Below are 19708 nucleotides of genomic sequence, written 5' to 3' on the forward strand. Positions count from 1 at the left end.
TACTATTTGAACTAATAGAAAATGTTTGCTTGTAACTGCTTCACTGTTTTACAAATTTATACACTTCACGAATGAATTTACTCAACTTATACCACAAAGATGTGAATCATGTGATCATCATATTGAATAAACCAATGTTGCAGTAACTGGATCAATAATTCACTCTAATGGGTTTGTCTATCATACCATATGGTATGACATACATATTGCAAATGTGTCTAATTGTATGACACATGAAGGTTTTTGATCATACCATATGGTATGACATACATATTACAAATGTGTCTAATTGTATGACACATGAAGGTTTTTGAAGAGGTAAATGGTCATTTAGTTACTTATTCAATCAATGAAAGTCACACATTTTATAAGGCATGTTATACCATATAATATGCTAGAATTTTCCCACTCCAATATCTTAAACTGAAAAATAAATAAATACAACATGGTCTACCATAATTCAGTTGTCATTCATAAACTAATACATATGCCTAGTTTGTATTTATGGACAAACTACTTAGCCTAGCTATCATAACTTTTTCATACATATATGTGTACAGTTTATATGAAGTTCGCTATCATGCAGATAAATGTGACTACAAAAGAAGGCATATGTGTTGCGTGATGTACCAATGGAAAATAACATGACTGTCGTGGCTTCATTAGAATCATATTTCTACTCAATTTAGATTTAACCTCAAACTTTACCCTCTGTAAAGTAACTAACCTCAAGGTGAAAAAAAGCAATTACCCCCTGTCCCATCCCACCATAGATCCCCAATCAAACCCCAAATTTGTAAAGCTGTCACATACAGTAGATCTTGTTAGTCAGAAACTATTAAAATCATTAATTACTCTCCAGGTTAATCATTAACCATCTAACTTTAGCAACACGTGGCTTTGTTCCTCGCTACGTTACTCAAATACTTCCATAATTATGATCCTAAATTAAAATATGCTATTCCAGCTCCTTCCATTTTCAGACAGACATCTATTTATTTGGGGGCAGTAAATTCGTTAAATCAAGATAAACAAAAAAGTAAAAAAAGGGGTTAAAATAAAAACAGTGAAATAATAATAGAGAAGATCTCTCTTGGTGGGTGGGAGGTGCGAATTTTTGGGCTTTCCTCTACTCTCCAGACTCTCTATTCTCTTTTGTTTCTATCTCTCTCCCAAAAAACACCCGCGCCCTATTTCTCTTTCTCTGATTCTCTCATTCCCTCGATCTGTAAGTTACGCTTCTTTCTTAATTCAATTCCATTTTTTTTGTTGTTGTTGAAATTTCACGACGAGAATGCGTTGGATTGAAGCGGGAAAAAGCAAGGAGGAATCTGCGATCTCCGGTTGATTCTCGCGGCGGTGGGAATTGCAGAGGCGGAGCTCAGACGCCGTAGATCTTGCTCTGGTTTCGCCTCCTGAGGCGCCGGGCTGTGGATCTCGTGGTTTATTTATTTTTTTGTTGAGGATTGGAGCTCCAATTTCGAAGAAAGGTTATAGGGATTTGAGGGGAAGCTTCGATTTTGGTTTAGGGTTAGATGGCTTCGAATCCTCCTCCATTTCAGGTGGAGGATACGGATGAGGATTTCTTTGATAAATTGGTGGAGGATGACCTGGACCCGCCGGGGAAGGCGGCAGCTGCGGCGGCGGCGGGGTTCGGTTTGAACGAGGGGAGTGATTCCGACGAGGCCAAGGCGTTTGCTAATCTGAGTATTGGTGAGTCCGCGGCGGATTCGGAGGTTAAAGGCGGTGCGGATTTGGATAAGGGAGAGGCGGTGGCGGATGCGGTTGGGTTTGGTAATGTGGTGGAGTCGAGTGATTTGATCAACGGTGCGGCGGAGAATAATCATGATGGATTGAAGTCGGATTCGGAATCGGTGGTGAGGAAGGGGAATGATTCCGGGGTTCCGGGGGTTAAGCAGGTGGATTGGGGTAAGTTTTATTCCAATTCGGATCAGAATGGGGGCAACGGGTTCGGATCCTACTCGGATTTCTTCAATGAGTTGGGGGATTTTCCCGCCAATGTGGATGGGAATTTGATTGGGCAACACAATGTGGTATCCGGCAGTGAAGATTATAGAGCCAACAGTTTGACTGCGCAACCGAATGTGATATCTGGCAGTGCAGATTATACAGCCAACGGTTTCAGCAATTCGGTTAATTATAGCCAGCCTTATCAAGAGGTTCAAGCTTATGGAGAAGAAAGCAAAAACAACCAGCCGGATGTAAACAGTGCCGAGTACTGGGAAAGTCTGTATCCTGGGTATAAGCTGGACGTCAACACATGGCAGTGGTATCGGGTGGACGATGTGATGACCGTTACTGATACTAAAACGGAGGTTTCGCAGCAGCAAACACCTCAACCTGCTTCTGAAACTGTGACTCAAACCAGCACGAATCAAGTTTCCCAAGGGACTAATGGGTACCCTGCACACATGTTTTTTGATCCCAATTACCCTGATCTTTACTGGGACACAGTTGACGGGAAGTGGTATTCATTGGAAGCATATCATTCTTCTTTGCAAACCACGACCACAACACCAGCCCCTGTCCAGAATGATAGTAAATTATACGGTAAGTATGGAGCACCTGACGGTTACGTGTCACAAGAGGTCAGTAACCATCGTCAAGATACTAGTTGGCCGACTTATAATAATTACATTCAGCAAGTGAATATACGGCAACCTGAGCCAAGTAATGGACACCAACAGTTGGGTAATCCAACAGCATGTCATGGTCATGGTGAGACTAATGGGATTGGTAAATTCCAAAGCTTCATTCCTGGTGGAAACTTTAACCAGCCATTTGCTCAAAGAAATACAACGCTGAATGATCAAATCCAATTTCCAGATGATTTTCATGGCAGTCAGAAACCTGTACATTATTCGCAACAACCTTTCCAGAGTGACAACCAGATTCCATATGCTCCAACTGTTGGAAGATCCTCTGCTGGGCGTCCTCCACACGCCCTAGTAACTTTTGGATTTGGTGGAAAACTCATTGTGATGAAAGACAGTAGTAGTCTTGGGAACTCGTCTTATGGAAGCCAGGTGAGGCCCTGAAACCTTCTTGCTTTAAACTTTTAATATATATATATATATATATATATATATATATATATATATAACTGTCCATTTCATTGACATGGAAAGCCAAATTTTAGGTTTTTAACCGAAAATGTTGTAAAAACTAGAAGGTAATTGTTTTATGGGTTGATAATATTTTTGTTTTGTTTTATTTGTTCGTCTTCTGCATTATGGATAAATGGGGCATTGAACTATTTTGCTTTCATTGATGTTGCCAAATGTGTAATTATGGATGTTTATTATCATGTGAAGGATCCTGTAGCAGGCTCAGTTTCTGTCCTAAATTTGACAGAAGTTTTCATGCAAAAACCTGATTCTTCAAGTTTTGGGATGGCGACGTGTGATTATTTTCGGGCTTTATGCCAACAATCCTTTCCAGGGCCCTTGGTTGGAGGAAATGTTGGGAGCAAAGAGTTGAACAAATGGATTGATGAAAGGATTGCTCACTGTGATTCACCCGACATGGAGTATAGGAAAGGAAAAGTATTGAGGTTACTTATTTCTTTGCTGAAGATAGGTTGTCAACACTATGGAAAACTTCGATCTCCTTTTGGTACCGACACTCTATCCAAGGTACATCGCGTTCATGCCTTTTGATCTTGTTTTTGATTTGAACCAGTTTTATTTTCTCTCTCTCTCTCTCTCTCTCTCTGTGTCTTCTGTGTACATTTAGTTATATATTTTCCATGCACAGTTGCTTTTATTGGTGACTATATGGGTCTCTATATAGAGTTTAGTTATGTAGGATGTCCTGTCTGGATCCTATATGATAGTGCACTCTAGAAAATGTTAAATACTTATTCTTGATGCTTCAAGTTATCAGGAATTTGACAGAACAATATAGTTTTCTCTGGGTTCTTATGCACTAAAAAGGTTATGTTCTGCATCAATGCATTTGAGTAAAGTAAAATGCTTCACAAAAGAAAAGAAAAATGCTTTAAATGTTCAGTACCAAGATTTCCTACTAGTGTTCAACTTTTATGTTATTTTCTCCTTTAAGTAATAGAAACTTTTCTGAAGTTGAATTCTTTTTATCCTTCATGTCTTTCAACTTGTCTGGTATTGAGTCACCCATATTGTCACCTGTCTACCTTGGTAAGTATACCGTCCCAAAGTGGTTTATCAAATTTTGTTCCTAGCGATAGCTTCTTCTAAGTGTTATTCTCTTCTCCATAGGAAAATGATACTCCCGAATCGGCAGTTGCTAAGCTTTTTGCATCTGCAAAGAGCAATGGTGCACAGCTTGGTGAGTATAATGCTCTTAGCCACTGTGTGCAGAACATCCCTTCAGAAGGACAAATACGGGTATGGGATGATCAATCTCCTTTTTCTTTTCTTTTCTATTTTCTTTTTGTAATAATGTGGTTTTATTCCTAGGCAACTGCTTCTGAGGTACAAAATCTACTGGTTTCTGGTAGAAAGAAAGATGCTTTACAGTGCGCGCAAGCAGGTCAATTGTGGGGGCCGGCGCTTGTTCTTGCTTCACAGCTTGGCGAACAGGTTCATTCACCATTTGTTATTATATTAGGCCACTTCAACAAAATACTTATGATAATGAGTAAAGTTGTCAGTTATGCTGATGCATGCACTCTTCTAACTCTTTCGTCTTTCTTCTTCCTTTTGTGGGGATGGTGGCTTTCAACCAATCCAGTTATATGTGGATACTGTTAAGCAAATGGCAGTATGCCAGCTAATTCCAGGATCACCTTTGCGAACATTATGCCTGCTTATTGCAGGCCAACCTGCGGAGGTGTTTTCTGCTGACACTACATCTGAAATCAGTGTTCCAGGTGCTATTAATATGCCTCAACATCCTGGGCAGGTGAGATACTTATTTACTAATTGCATATTGGATATTAGTTCCTTCATTACCGCAATACAAGATGAGCTGCCCATTGTAGACATTCCAATCAAACAGTAGTGTTCACCTTGTCAGTTGTCTACCAAAGAAATTATGCTCAATCACCCTTGGATGGAAATCCAACGGTGGAGAACAAAACAACTCAATTTAATAAAGTTCTCTCCACCATTGGATTTGCATCTAAGGGTGGCTGAGCATTATTTTCCTGGTCAATAACGGACCAGGTGAACATTGCTGTCCAATAAAATTGGATCATAGATCATACGTACTGCCGCTGGTTCTGAAATATGAAGGTCTTTTCTTCAGTGGCATCTTCTTTACTGAATTTCTTAGCAACGCCTAAGTAAGAATGTTGTATTCCTTGTGTAACTACAGTTTGGTTCAAATAAAATGCTTGATGATTGGGAGGAGAATTTGGCTGTGATAACTGCAAACAGAACAAAGGATGATGAACTGGTAATCATTCATCTTGGAGATACCTTGTGGAAGGACAGGAGTGAGGTATGTTATTGTAACATGTAAGTACTTGTTTGTATATATATTTTTTATATTCCTTTATCTGACATGGGCGCTGTTTCAGATTACTGCAGCGCACATTTGCTATTTAATTGCAGAAGCAAATTTCGAGTCATACTCAGATACTGCAAGATTATGTCTGATTGGAGCAGATCACTGGAAATTGCCTCGAACGTACGCTAGCCCAGAGGCCATTCAGGTGCATTAAATCATTCATGCATTTTTTTCTTTCACCTTCTTTAAAAATCATTCCAGTGCATGTCTTTTATCTGGATATGGTGGTTCAGCCTTGCAGAACACATGCTTTTAATAACAAATTAAGAAGTGTTGCTCCAAACAACTACAAGATGGATAGCTCTCTCCAACATAGGAAATGAAGTAGTGAATGATGAGCTTTCAGTAATCTCATAGTATTTACATAACATAAGCATAACATAAGTAGGTCTTTGAGACTGCAGAACAATAGTCTCATTTCTCTCATGTTTTGTCTCCTAATTCCGATTCAACCTTTGACTTCAAACCACATGAACCATTCACATTTTTTGGCAAAACATCTTCCTTTATTTGATCTTTATATCTTTTTAGGTGTAGCCTACGTAGTTATAAATAATAGACTCTCATAACATCTTATTTTATTCTTCCTGGGGATACGTATAAACGATTTGGTAGATCATCCTACATGAATGTAATATTGAGTTGGCTGTGTGAGTGTTTGTTAGCAAATTCTAGTTTGTTTCATATTCATTGATGAGAACGGATAATAAGTATAGTTTATTAATTTGATTTAAGTATTCCTGTACAAGTCTTATGTACCTATACCAATCGTGACAGTCGATTTTTGGGAGACGGCTGGGTTATCTGAATAGCAGTTAACAGTAAATATATTCACTCAAAATTGTCACTGCAAAACTTACTGTAGCTTCTACGTTGGTAACTGATTATTATTTGTTTGTTCATATCCAGTGAGGCATAATTCTTGCTTAATTCAAGTTGGTTGTTAATTCACTTAGTAACACTCTCTGTATCTTTTACTGAATTTGTCCTTGTCATTTGGGCAGAGGACTGAGTTATATGAATATTCAAAGGTGCTCGGAAACTCTCAGTTTATTCTTCTACCATTCCAGCCATATAAGCTCATATATGCACACATGCTTGCTGAAGTTGGAAGATTATCTGATTCGTTGAGGTAAGTATGGGTATTTTTTCTTTATCCCTAGTTCGACGCTTTCTTTACATATGGTCCTTCACTTAACGAGGTAAATTTTATACAGGTACTGTCAAATAATATTGAAGTCTTTAAAGACTGTAAGAGCACCTGAAGCGGAAACATGGAAGCAGCTAGTTTTATCTCTTGAGGATAGGATCAGAGCTCATCAGCAGGTATTTCTTTGTCAAGTTTTTTTGTATGTTCATCAGTTTGGAGCTTATCTAATCAATCTATCAATGCATATTCCATTTTCAGGGCGGATACTCTGTAAATTTTGTTTCTACTTTCAAAGGTAAATTGCTCAACTTCATCGATAGTACTGCCCATCGTGTTGTCGGCCTACCACCACCCGCACCATCCACATCCCAAAGAAGTATTCACTGTAATGAACATTACCAACAGCCAATGGGCCCCAGAGTATCTAGTAGTCAGTCGACCATGGCCATGTCGTCCTTAATTCCTTCTGCTTCTATGGAACCCATAAATGATTTTGGCAATAGAAAGCCGATGCATAATAGAAGTGTTTCAGAGCCTGACTTTGGCAGAACTCAGGTGTGTACTTCTCCGAACTGGTGAATTTTCAAACTCTGACATGTATGCGCGCACATACACACTCAACCCGCTACCACACTCAATATTTGCAGTTAATAACCTAATTGATATGTGTGGTTGATTATACAACCTATGTAACATCTAGCTTGTTATAAGATCAGGTTGATCCATCAAAGGAAATAAACATGCCTGATGGACAGCAAAAAACCTCTGGGGGGACTTCCCGCTTGTCTGACCTGTTCCAAAAGGCTGTCCGATTCGTGGGACCTCGCACTGGGAAACAGGTAGCTCGTGAAGTTTTTATTGTAGGCTTTTCCTTTGTTTCCATCTAGAGAAGAACTATACGTATTTTTCTTATGGTGAACTTTCTGTAATTGTGCTCTGGATTTGATACTGAAGGCAAAGTTGGGTGAAACAAATAAGTTCTACTATGATGAAAAACTTAAGAGATGGGTTGAGGAAGGTGCTGAACCTCCAGCTGAAGAACCTGCATTGCCTCCTCCCCCAACAACTGCAGCCTTCCAGAATGGTGTTTCTGATTACAACTTGAGATCTGCTTTAAAGAAAGAAGGATCCCCAACTAAAGGGGGCCCAGAGTTGCATACTTCACCTCCTCCAGGACCAACTTCAGGGACCCCTCCTGTTCCACCCAGCTCAAATCAATTCTCAGCTCGTGGACGAATGGGCATTAGATCCAGGTACATCTCTCTCTCTCTCTCTCTCTCTCTCTCTCTCTCATAAATTTGATGATGTATAAAATGCTATGTAGGGAAAAGCACTGTCTTCACGAGAGTATTTAATATTCCTCTTTTGTACAGTCATATTTATGGGGATTTTTTTGTACCTACAGAAATTTAGATTCCTTTTATTTAATTATGCAATTTATATCAAAATCCAAAGTAGTTATTTTTAATTGTCAGGGATGAGTTCAAAACTCTTTGCAGTAGCTAGAAGCTTTTTCGGTAATCAAGTTGAAAGTGTTTGTGCTTAGAACTTTCTGCCGTTTTCACCCTAATTTCTAGTAAATAGTAATCAAATGAAGGCAATGAATGACTTCACTATTGATGGTATTTTGGCAGATATGTTGATACTTTCAACCAATCTGGGGGAATGCCAGCCAACTTGTTCCAGTCATCATCTGTTCCATCTGTTAAGCCTGCTGTTGCTGCCAATGCAAAGTTTTTCATTCCCACTCCAGTGTTAACAGGTGACCAGACAATGGATGCTATTGTCGAACATGCACAAGAAGATGGTGCAACAACTAAAGAAGATCCTTCAACATCAGCCAGGAATAACTTTTTCCATGCTCCACCATCATCATCACCGAGTATGCAGAGGTACCCAAGCATGGGTAATATCCAAAACATGGGAGTCATGCCAAATTCCAATGGCCCTGTTCCACCTCACTCACGAAGGACGGCATCTTGGGGTGGGAGCTCTAATGATATATTTAGCCCTCCAAAGACGGGTGAAATAAAACCTTTAGGGGAGGCATTAGGCATGTCCCCTACTTTCTATAGGCATAATGAGCTGCCTTCTCAAATGCACGCACCAATGAATGGTGGCGGTTTTAGTGAAGATCTTCATGAAGTGGAACTTTGAGCTGAAGTAGTGAAGATGTAAATATCAAGTTTTGCTCTTAGTGATCAATACAATTACTAATGACGTTCCTGCTCCTGCATCTGTCAAAAGGTCAAAATGGTGGTATGTGCCGGAAGTAAGTTCATGGTACGGTCATTTTCTTTCCCACTATTCCTACTTCCACCCTAACATGTATCTTGAAATGTAATTGGCGCAATTCTTTTGCTTTGAGCCAATGTTTATTTGAATCCCTGGGAGTTGCCACTGTCCAAGTCTTGGGAGAAAGGTACTTTTTTGGTTCCCAAAAAAGAGAGAGAAGCCTGCATGGGCGCCAATGTACAGATCCATTTGTTCATTTGTTTAAAACAGAAAATGTTCCTTGATGTAGATGAAAGGGGAACCTCCATAGATCTTATCTAGGGGAAAAGATGGTGTATTGAAATTGAGAGAAAAATACGATGTTCCGTTTCGGTTCTTGTAGGATATGGTTTCCTTTTCATCTCACTATAAAGAGATTGTTAGAATTGTTGCTAGAATCTGTTGCTTTCCTACTATACTAACCTTTCGACTTCAAACTCAATTTCTAACAACAAAGACCCTGATTCATGCCAATTTTTGTGGGTGTCAGAAAAGTTATGTTCCTTTTGGTCTTGATTTTGTTCTGTCTTGAGAAGTTGGCTGAGTAATGTCGGAAAGAGCCGATGGACATTGGACTGTATCACTGCAGACCATGTACATACAAGTGCAATCAGAGCGCATAGAAATTATTGGAAAAGTACAAGTGTCCTCCTACATTCTCATAAACACAATAACCAAAAACAACAAAAATAAGGTTAATACAATAGACATGATTTTAAGGTCAGTGGAAAGCATACATAAAGGACCATGCATTGCATGAAAATTAAGCTCAGATAATCATATCATGTATTTTTCTTTGCATACAATATCCATTCCCATTCCTTTTCATCTCCCTTGCGAGCACAAAACTTATTGATCTTCTTCCGGGAGGAATGAAGTATCAAGTTAGCATATTCACTAGTCACTCCGGCAGCCGGACATAGATGTGATGACCTGACCGATTCGCTGATAATCAGTACCCGGTTGCCCAAACTGGCAAATCTTGTCCATTCTTTTTGGGACAAATCAAACCGGTAAATATGGCAACAGTGGTAATCATAAGTTTGCTCATCATACTCATGAAAAGATGCCAATAGGAGATCCTTAGAACCAGAATTAACCAAATAAACGGGGCCGTAATTTAGTTCCAAGCAGGTAGAATCATCCATCACCTCCCATTCTCGGAGTGCGACATTGAAGGTACCCAATGCTAACTCGGAATTATCGTTAACTAGAGCACAGTAGAAAACTCCACAAGCATAAGCAGCACCCTCAAATACTCCACCATTGAAACAAGGATTCTCATAGATACTCCATCTTCTATCTTTATGGGTATATGTGGTTATAGTGAAGTACCTGCTCCTCTCAAGATCATCATTAACTGTGACTGTGTTCCACAGGATAAATATAACACAATCAGGAGAAGTTGGACTTGATGATTCCATTGTAACGAAGGAAGTTCCACAATCTCGTTGTGAACAAGATTGTAAAAGAAGAATGACCTCCAGCTTGTGATATTTGATCCTGGTTTCAGATAAAGGAACCAACCTGCAGAATCCGAGCAACAAAAATCTGGGGTTTTGTAGTTGGCGTGTCGTTTCTTTTTGTGTTGATTCAGTAGAATGTTATGGATCCAGAAAGGACTGTCGGAAGGAAAATCAAACACCTTTGCTTGACAAATCTTGGTTGAGTCACTGGTAAACGGAATAACGTACCAGTTGACCTTCATCACAGCAAGCAAAGTCGCTCGTCGTTTACGCTCATCATCAAAACCTAGCCACTTCTTGCAGACGAAACGAGAACGATGAATGTCATATACGAGAGACGTCGGTCGGCTACTTGACTGAAGACGTCTACAGGAAGATCAGCCCAAGATTGGTTTGCCATAATACTACTTCGATTCTGGTACGTTATGTGTAGGTGTTTATACCCAGTCTGCCAACCTCTCACCCAGTCACCCTGGCAATTAAACCACTTCACGCAGTAGGAAGTATATGGAGGGTTAACAAGCGTTGAACGCTAAATAATGAAAGAGAGTTTGCAAGAGAGGTTTAGGGTTTGAGAATCACTTAAGAAAACTCGAAGTATTCTCATAGATATTTGATAGATCATTGAGAAATTGAGAAATAATTTCTCGAAGTATTCTCATAGATCTTTTTCAAATACTCCACCATTGAAACAAGGATTCTCATAGATATTTGATTCTCATAGATACGCATCTCACTTGTTACAACTAGAAGTTGCGTGGGAATGAAAAAGTCTTGTGACATGATGATGAAAATTTCATGCGACAACTGACAAGCAAGAATATTAATTGGAACCAAAGTCAATCAGTGAGTTCTGGTTGCCATCAAACTCTTCAGACTTCAGAGCAATGCCGTCGTGCATTAAGGATTTGTTTGAAATGAAATGGGATTGTATTGCGACATCGTGCGACGCTAAACAATTGATCCAGTTTTGATAAGTGATATATATCATGCTTGATTATTGCATGCTACTGATGCTAGCTAGCTGAATGACTTGATGAGGGCTTGATATACATCCATGTATATCGATCAATTACTTAACATGCATGCAATTGTTGCAATACGTATAGATCGACTAGGAATCGTTATAAGATCGACTGAAGCAAACAGTTTGAGTCAAAGAAAGAGACTTAGATTAAGGGTTGTGAAATCCACACATCCTAAATTGAAATTCACATACCCTTTTTTCTTTTTAGGTAATTTAAATTTTGTCTTTTAGTGACTTAAACTTTGTCTCTTTGTGAATGTGTTAACCAAAAAAAGAAAAAGAGTGTGTGGATTTCAATTTGAGGTGTGTGGATTTTACAACCCTAGATTAATCGACAATTAAGCAAGTCAGCTGTATATAAAGAAGCAAGCGAGGGTAAGGCTAAGGTGTGTTAATTAATGCATGAGTCAAGGTGTGTCACTATGTTTTAAAGTTGTAAATGAGTCCTCCTAGTAGTAATATTAGTCCTCAAAGTTAGGGCTGACATTTTGTCCCGAGCAAACCGTACCAACCGACCTACTGATGTCGGTTTTCAACATTTCAGTGCGGTATTACCGTACCATGTACCCCGTATGGTACGGTTGCGGTTTTAGATTTCGTATACCGACGGTATACCGTACCGTACCGTAGTTTGTGTATTTATAAAAATACAAACTATTTATTGTAAGAGATGAGGATCGAACCTCCAACCTCATACACACAACCTCCGCTCCCAACCACTGAAGTACAACGCACTCTTGTGACTAAATCATACACACTTTGTACTTATAGTAATCCTGCTATTTAATTAAACTAGAATACTCTTTTCTTCTCTTTCCATTCGTGATGTTGTCCTTACCCACAGTTTCTCACTCTTCTCACAAAATCAGAATGACAGAATCCCAGATCTAAGAGCTTCTAAGCTCTCGTCCATCTCTTAGGTGAAGCCCAACCATCAAAGCTTGCAAATGGGTAAATCGAATTCACATCCACCACGTACATATTATCTTCTCTTTACTCTTCCAAACACTAGTCTGATTCGATCTTTGATAGAAATATGTTGTTTCTGCCATATTGTGATTATAGTTTGAATATGAGAAGGATTCAGCCCAGAGAGCCCTTCGAGGAGGGAGAAGCTACGGCGGTGGTGGTCGTGACCGCGGAACAAGCCTACCAAGGAAGTGCATGGAGCAATATAACTTAGTTTGAAACATTTTTCTAGACTGCAAGTACTCAATTCTTCTTCTCTCTGTCTTTTTCTTCCCCCAATTTTGGAGAAATTAGGGATTCATCATCGTTCGGTATTTCCCGATTACCGACCGTACCAACCAAAATTCTCGGTATACCGAGAAGCCGGTATACTGACGTTGGCGGTCGGTATTGGTAGCAGATTTTAGCTACCGATCAAATGTCGATTGGTACACGTTATCGGCGAAAAAAGTCGGTAACCGTCCCGAAACCAGCCCTACTCAAAGTTGTCATATGAGTCTTTAAATTATAAAATACAACATTAGTCCTTATGTGTCCTTAATGTGGTAAATGAGTCCTCAAAGTTGCATCAACTTTTCTTTTATCACTTTGATGACTCAATTATCATTTTAAGCACACATTTTACCATTTTAACAATGTCACGTGAGGACTAATGTTATAATTAAGTTTTTCTCAACTTTAATAACTTATATTACAACTGTGATGATTGATCGATATTACTATTTTGAGAATTCATTTTACAGTTTTATGATAGAGTTGATGTATGACATGTATTAACTCATTGTAAAATTTTCCAGCGAGGGAAGAGAAGACACATATCTCAAGCCAAAAATTCCATCATGGTTTGATTGGTTTCCCTTTATTTTCTTAGCTCCAAATTAGTTTCATCGTCTTTTCAATTCCTTAGTTATTAGCTCTACTAGATCGAGTTCCCTTCCTTTTCCTTGTAAACCTTGTATGATTTCAGTTGCTAGTTCAACTTCGTAACTGAGGGTATGTTGGGGCTTATGAAGTAGAAAATTCACCAGAAAAATAAGAAAGAAAGCAGTAGAGAAAGGAAAAAGAAAGAAAGAAAGAAAACTACGTATTAATTAACAAAGCAAAACAAGTGATGTGCGTTCTTGTGGAACAAGAAGCTGTGGTTTGCTTGCTGAACCATCTTTACGTGTTGATAAAACTGTCATGCTCTCAACCCAAAAAAAAAAAAAAACTGTCATGCAAAACAAACGAGGACCTGCCTAAAAAAGTTATCTCCAACTTATGAAAAATGAAAACGTAATTGGTTATATACCGACTTATGGAATGACTTGTGTAATTGGTTATATACTGGTGCTATATGTTTTTGGTTCTTCATATTCATCTTTACAAATTCGGGATTTGGGTGTGGTTAATCCTTCTAAACTTCTAAATTAGACTATGAACGTTGCCACCAATGTCCATGCATTGCATACTTGAGATCTAGATCAGCACGATATCAAGAAAGCTGGTTCTGCAAGACGTACATCCTTTGGGAAGATCGATGCTGCTTTGCTCTATTTTGGCGGAGTCTCTGACTTAATTCTTGCTTTGTAGAATGCTCAATCTCTCTGTTTATCTATGTCTTTCATTTTTCGGTACTACTTAGATCATCTAGTATATAAAATCAGAAAATATATATGAATGCATGTTCAACTTCACATTATGTGCATTGCTAAAAAGTGTAACAAAAGTACCTCAATTTCCACTCAGAAAATTTGCAATCAACCAAAATGATATATCAAGTTGTTGAACTTGATTTTGCCAGTCTATTTTGTTAGATGTTGAATCATCTCTCATCTTTTCAAACTGGTTCATGCTTCTCTGAAGTTTAGTCGTCGTTGTTTCAGACTTACCCAAGAATGTCAATATCCATAAAATGCTCCTCCCCCTTAACCTCTCAAACCGTCCAGCTACAGATGGTTACACCTAACATCATTTTATCGATCGATGTTTAAATGGCAAAGCTTATTGCATTGGTATTCCTTTGCTCTTGATCAGTTTAACCCCATTGCAAATGTGATCACACTTGCATTGTCAATATAAATACTCTTCTAACAAGGCTCCCATACCATATATACACATATGCTTTGCATCACAACATAATAGTCTATACAGATGTTCATCAAAATGTCTAGGGCCTTTCTAATGTTTGCTTCAACACAAAGCTGCTATCAAAATCAACACCATACTCTCACCAAAGTTCACCCAAAACCTCAACCTCGCCGAAAAACACCAAAAACTTATTCAAAACTCCAAATCCCCCGCCCTTTACCTTCAACACATGACCAATTCATCTGCAGCATTTTCCCCCGACACCATAAGAGCCCCAACTAGACATGCATTCAGTGAGTTCTTCTATGCCTAAATATCCATCGGAAGTCCTCCGGTCACGGTCTACTTAGCCTTGGATACCGGCAGCACTCCAACGCGGGTTCAAGACGAAGCTTGCGTCGACTGTATTGAAGTGTCGTCACGTATGTACAATCGCTTGGCATCAGCCACATATCAAGCTATGAAGTCTAACCACCCTCTTTGTGTAAGTATATGGCATACAATTCAACTCAGAAATAAAGAAATGAAGCTTTCCTAGTTCAACCAGGAAAGCTGATTCTTGCTGATATGCTGCAGTAAACGTGCAGCAACCTAAAAGGTATTTTCTATGAATAAAAGGTATGATTTCTTTCATCTATCTTAAACGATTCTTAGGATCAAAATCTGCCTACTAAAAAGGAATTTTTACACGAGATCTAAAAGGTCTCCAACCTTGATAAGATTGTGTTAGCTGTTAATTGGATCGGTTAAAATATCTGCTGTCTAATTGTTGTTTGATTACAGATCTTCTTATGGTGAGCTGTCATTTGATTGAGCAGGAGATTCTTCTCTTACTCACATATATATATGTTCCTACTCTGCTAGGGCGAGGTAGAGTTCATTTTGATATTACTTGGAGTATTATTATTGCTGCTGTGTTTGCAGACTATACTCAAGAACTCTTGTTGTCATTTGAGCCACTCACTGTGTTCTTCATCTCAAGTGGATCTGAAGCAGTGTTGCTGGTGTGGAAGACATATTCAGTCTCTTCCTTAGATAGGTCATAAATCATTAGGGAATAGATCAGTTGATAAGAGTACTCGATTAAGCTTGATTGTTCTTATAAAAGTGATAGTAATCACTGCTTATGTACTGTGTAAAACTCTGATTATTCATAGTGGATTTGATCTCAGTGTGGACTACTTGAACAGTCTCGCGGTGATGTTGCCTTGAGGAAGGTTTACACCGTAGTTAATATATCTTGTGTTCATGTGTTTTCACAATTGTCATTTATAAGATTTAACAGAAAGAAAAGGTCCTGTTATATATCAGTATTCATACTTTCACTTTGTGTTCCTCCACATTCTTCCCACGATGGATTTGGATATTGTATCTACGAGATCAACTTCGTTGATGGCTCTTTCACCAGAGGTGGCTTTGCACTCGACGTGTTCTTTTTCTTGGATGAAAATGGGCAAAAACAAGCCATCCAAAATGTGGCATTTGGTCTAGGAATCTATAATAAGATGGACTTCTCGGATCTTTTTCATGGCCAACAAATCTGATTTCAGGAATTCTCGGATTAGGGAAGGGTGATCCTACTAGTATCATACAGCAGTTGAGGTCGATCACCCTCTTAAAATTCTCCTACTGCCTTCCATTACGGTTTGAGGACGAAGCACTGTTACATTTCGGTGATGATGCTCAACTTACAGGTCCTAATGTACGTAGCACACGATTTTTGGGAGACCAAAGTAGCCATTATTTCTTGAAATTGAATGGTATAAGTTTAAACGGGGCTCTTCTCCAAATCGATCCAAACCTGTTCATGGCCGGCGGAGGAATGGTCATTGATTCCGGAGCGCCCTACAGTTACATTGTTGAGGAGGCTTTCTTGATCGTGATTCGTGAAGCAAGCTGTGGCGGTGGCGGAGTACTTTCGTATTAAGTACGGATGGGAACCATTGGAGAAGAGTGAGGCTGGCCATGGGTTTGATTTGTGTTACCAGATCCATACAATATATACTGTGCGGCTCAGCAAGCAAATCACAGGTTCTTGTTCGATTCTGGTGCGTCAACTTAGTCATTTGCTCCAGAGCAATGCTAAGCAGAATCTTATTTACTAGTACAGAATAAAAGGGGACTGTATCTGTAAATTGAACTCTTGGAGGTCAATTAAGAATAATTCTTCAACAGTGTGTTTGATTAGTTTACTGCCATATTCTTAACATTCTCTCATGTAGCGAATCTGCAAAAGTGCAAATGCAGCAAATCTACAAATGGGCAAATTCATATCAAGTTAACAACTGCATAAGTTCACAATTTCACAAATACAATGTCCATTTGTCCAATACTCCAACAGATTAAAAATAAATCCAAAACTACAAATTATTTAATGGCACAACACATAAACAGAAAATGAGAAATAGCCAGAACAGAGTTTTGCAGCTATGACATATAAAGTAATAAAGAGCCTTATAACACTACAACACTCCAACTCCAACATTCGTACTAGCTGAGACACACAAAGCTGCTCCACAACTCCACTGCCTTCAGCCCAGCACATGATAACTATTGGCGTTTCAGTCTGCATTCACATATAAAGAGCCATATAAGCAAGGAAATCCTGTATCAGAAGGTTAATTCAAAGTTTCAAACGCTTGGCTTTAATCCTATCAACTTGTCCAATCCAGATAACAACAGTCAAATAAGAAGTTTATTCAGGAAATCCTGCTGTGAATTCAGAGTTGTATTATAAAAAAATCTAAGTTCAAAGAACTTTCAGAGCTGCGGGAAAATCATAATAATCTACATTGTTCAGAACAGGGCAAAACGTAATTATGTAGGATTCCATTTTAGGCAATATGGAATGCAAAATTGACAATTAAGATTAGGGTCATCACCATTCACCTCTGACAATTGGGACTTAGGGTCATAAAATGTCTAGCCTTAGAACCACAATTGCCACATTACTTAGACATAATCATAGATACATGGATGTAGATTCGCCTTCAGTAGTTTTTCCACAACAGCATTTCAAGTAATGAGGAGGCAGAATTTCAGGTAATGAGAGTATAAGATGCGTAACTGAATTACGTAGGGGAAACCAATGCTTCATTACCAATAGGGCCAGTGAAGGGAAGGATCAATTACTACGCTCTCCATAACGCATTAATGATTTCCCAAAAATCAATATAGGATCACCAACTGGAATGTTTAAGTTATGAAATTGTAGATCTAAGTAAGGAAGCATTTGATGATTTTGATCAGTTACCATCATAGAGGTCTCCAATGGAAAACAAATTACTGCTGTTTTCAATCACAGATGAGTTCAACTTGATAAGACAAGGGTCTGAACCCTAACAAATTCTCAGAATCATAGTCAGCAAGGGACCAAGCTATTAGTATTTCAGTACCTTTTCTTTTGCTGATTTGCTTGGTTCCTAGCTTGTGGCATCCGCTACCTTCATATTCCTTTTAAAGCGTTAGACGATTTAGATGTTTTAGATAAAGTGACTCCTGTTCAAAAAAAAAATGAAGTGACAAAATAGAAGCACCAGCAAACTTAAGCGCTGCTGTAAATTAATAATATGTGAAATAATTCATACCTTCCTTCGCACTCAAAAATTCAATGACCAGTTGAGAAGATCCTCGTGGTTTTGGTTTTTCAATGAGCAGGACCCCTTGAGAAGAAGTCTTCAACTCAATCGGGCAGCCCATGACGTTTAACTCTATTGAGGATGGGAGTCTGACAATGCAATTTCCCGAACAAAAGCCTCGCAGACTTGGTAGATACTCAAGTTCCACATATTGCAAGCGGCTGAAAGCAATCACACAAGACCCTTCTGTATCGTGATCATCTTCGTTGCTTGCCCCTATAATTTCTTTCAGCACATTACAACTCCTCACTTCCAGTCTTGTCAGCTGTGTTAAGCTCTTAGCTACGGAATAACTTGTCAAGTACTCCAATCTTTCACAACTATGTACTTTCAGATTTGTTAGATAGCGGAAGGATATTGCGGATGACTTTAGGCTCTTTAACAACTCGCAACGACTCACATCAAGAGTGCCCAAGTATGGGAAAAGTGGGCCCGCTGTTTGAGTGTTCCCGTTCCCTAATTGCAGGAGCTTGTTCATGCGATAGATCTGTAAAGTTTTTACACCTGAGAGCCCAACTGGATGTATCTCCTCACCGCTGTTAATTTCTTGACTGACAAATAGTTCCGTGGAATCACTGTACCTAACGCAAAGTGTAGTAAGCTTTTGTAATTTCTGAAGAAAATCTATTGTGGCTTGCTTGGAGAAAGGTGTCGTCCGATCGCGAGAGCCAAACGTAATAGATTTTAGACTGCTAAAGACCTCTACTGGGGATGATGGACCGTACCATATGCCAGACAAGTCCGCGGTTAATAATTCCAAGTTGGGAAATGAATCCTGTCAAATATAGCATGCATCTACTGAGAAGCAGTGAATTTCCAATTATTAGAAATATAAGAGTTCGAAGGTTTTTCATCAAATTTAGATAAATATGAAGTCAGGAGGATTATAAAGAAATGCGAGAGTCAAATCTTGCTTGCTTGTTGTTTTTCTTTTTTAGAACGAAATAGAAACCTTTATTCAAACCAAACATAACACAATTACATAGTTGGGAAATATCGGCGAGAGACGAAATGTCTCCGTACTCTTTCCTAATACTATAACCAGTTACGGGATTGTCACAATCAAAAACATCTATGAGCCAATTGAACCCAACCTCTAACCACGACACACGCCCTTAACATTGGGCTACAAACCTAGTTACCTCATGTGCAGCTTCATTGATGTTGGTTAACTTTTTTATTTGAGATTATCTGACCCTGTCTATATGGCAAAATCATGGTATAGTCTATAGAATGGAAAATTGGTTTCATTTTTCAATGTGTTACTTGGTTGTAAATAAAAATTGAAAATGAAACAAAAACTAAGATATGACTGGAAATTGACTAGGTCATAAAAACTGAATTAGGGGTGCAGCCATTTCCCCGGTCAAAGGTGTTGAGATATAAATCTCACATCAAGAATATGAGAGGGTTTGGGACTTTTCATTCATTATCAATTGGTTTTGGATATAAACCTCATGCTACTTTATCATGATATCAGAGCGGGTTACACATGTTCACGTGTGAAGCCCAATGACCATACAAACTCCATGTCATCCAAAAAGTTAAAATGACCATATGATGAAATTACATAAACTAGTCATCTAATAAAAAATTAAGG

At 38.8% G+C, this 19708-nt stretch overlaps 1 protein-coding gene across 1 annotated transcript; it reads left to right on the forward strand.

The window, feature by feature from the left end:
• Positions 1 to 1535: 1535 nt before the first annotated feature.
• Positions 1536 to 9332, forward strand: LOC101300062. The gene is made up of 13 exons (XM_004301148.1): positions 1536 to 3047; positions 3336 to 3656; positions 4260 to 4388; positions 4461 to 4583; positions 4735 to 4905; positions 5320 to 5445; positions 5525 to 5659; positions 6519 to 6646; positions 6732 to 6840; positions 6923 to 7219; positions 7381 to 7503; positions 7619 to 7917; positions 8299 to 9332. The coding sequence occupies exons 1-13, from the start codon at positions 1536 to 1538 to the stop codon at positions 8819 to 8821; spliced, it is 3996 nt and encodes a 1331-aa protein (XP_004301196.1). The 3' UTR covers positions 8822 to 9332.
• Positions 9333 to 19708: the final 10376 nt, after the last annotated feature.

This window comes from Fragaria vesca, linkage group LG5 (genome assembly GCF_000184155.1).
Source record: "Fragaria vesca subsp. vesca linkage group LG5, FraVesHawaii_1.0, whole genome shotgun sequence".
NCBI lineage: Eukaryota > Viridiplantae > Streptophyta > Magnoliopsida > Rosales > Rosaceae > Fragaria > Fragaria vesca.

Coding starts and splice junctions, on each gene's coding strand:
- LOC101300062 (XM_004301148.1), top strand. CDS start 1,536: ATGGCTTCGAATCCTCCTCCATTTCAGGTGGAGGATACGGATGAGGAT. Junction 5,660..6,518: donor CTAGCCCAGAGGCCATTCAG/GTGCATTAAATC, acceptor TCATTTGGGCAG/AGGACTGAGTTATATGAATA. Junction 6,647..6,731: donor AGATTATCTGATTCGTTGAG/GTAAGTATGGGT, acceptor AATTTTATACAG/GTACTGTCAAATAATATTGA.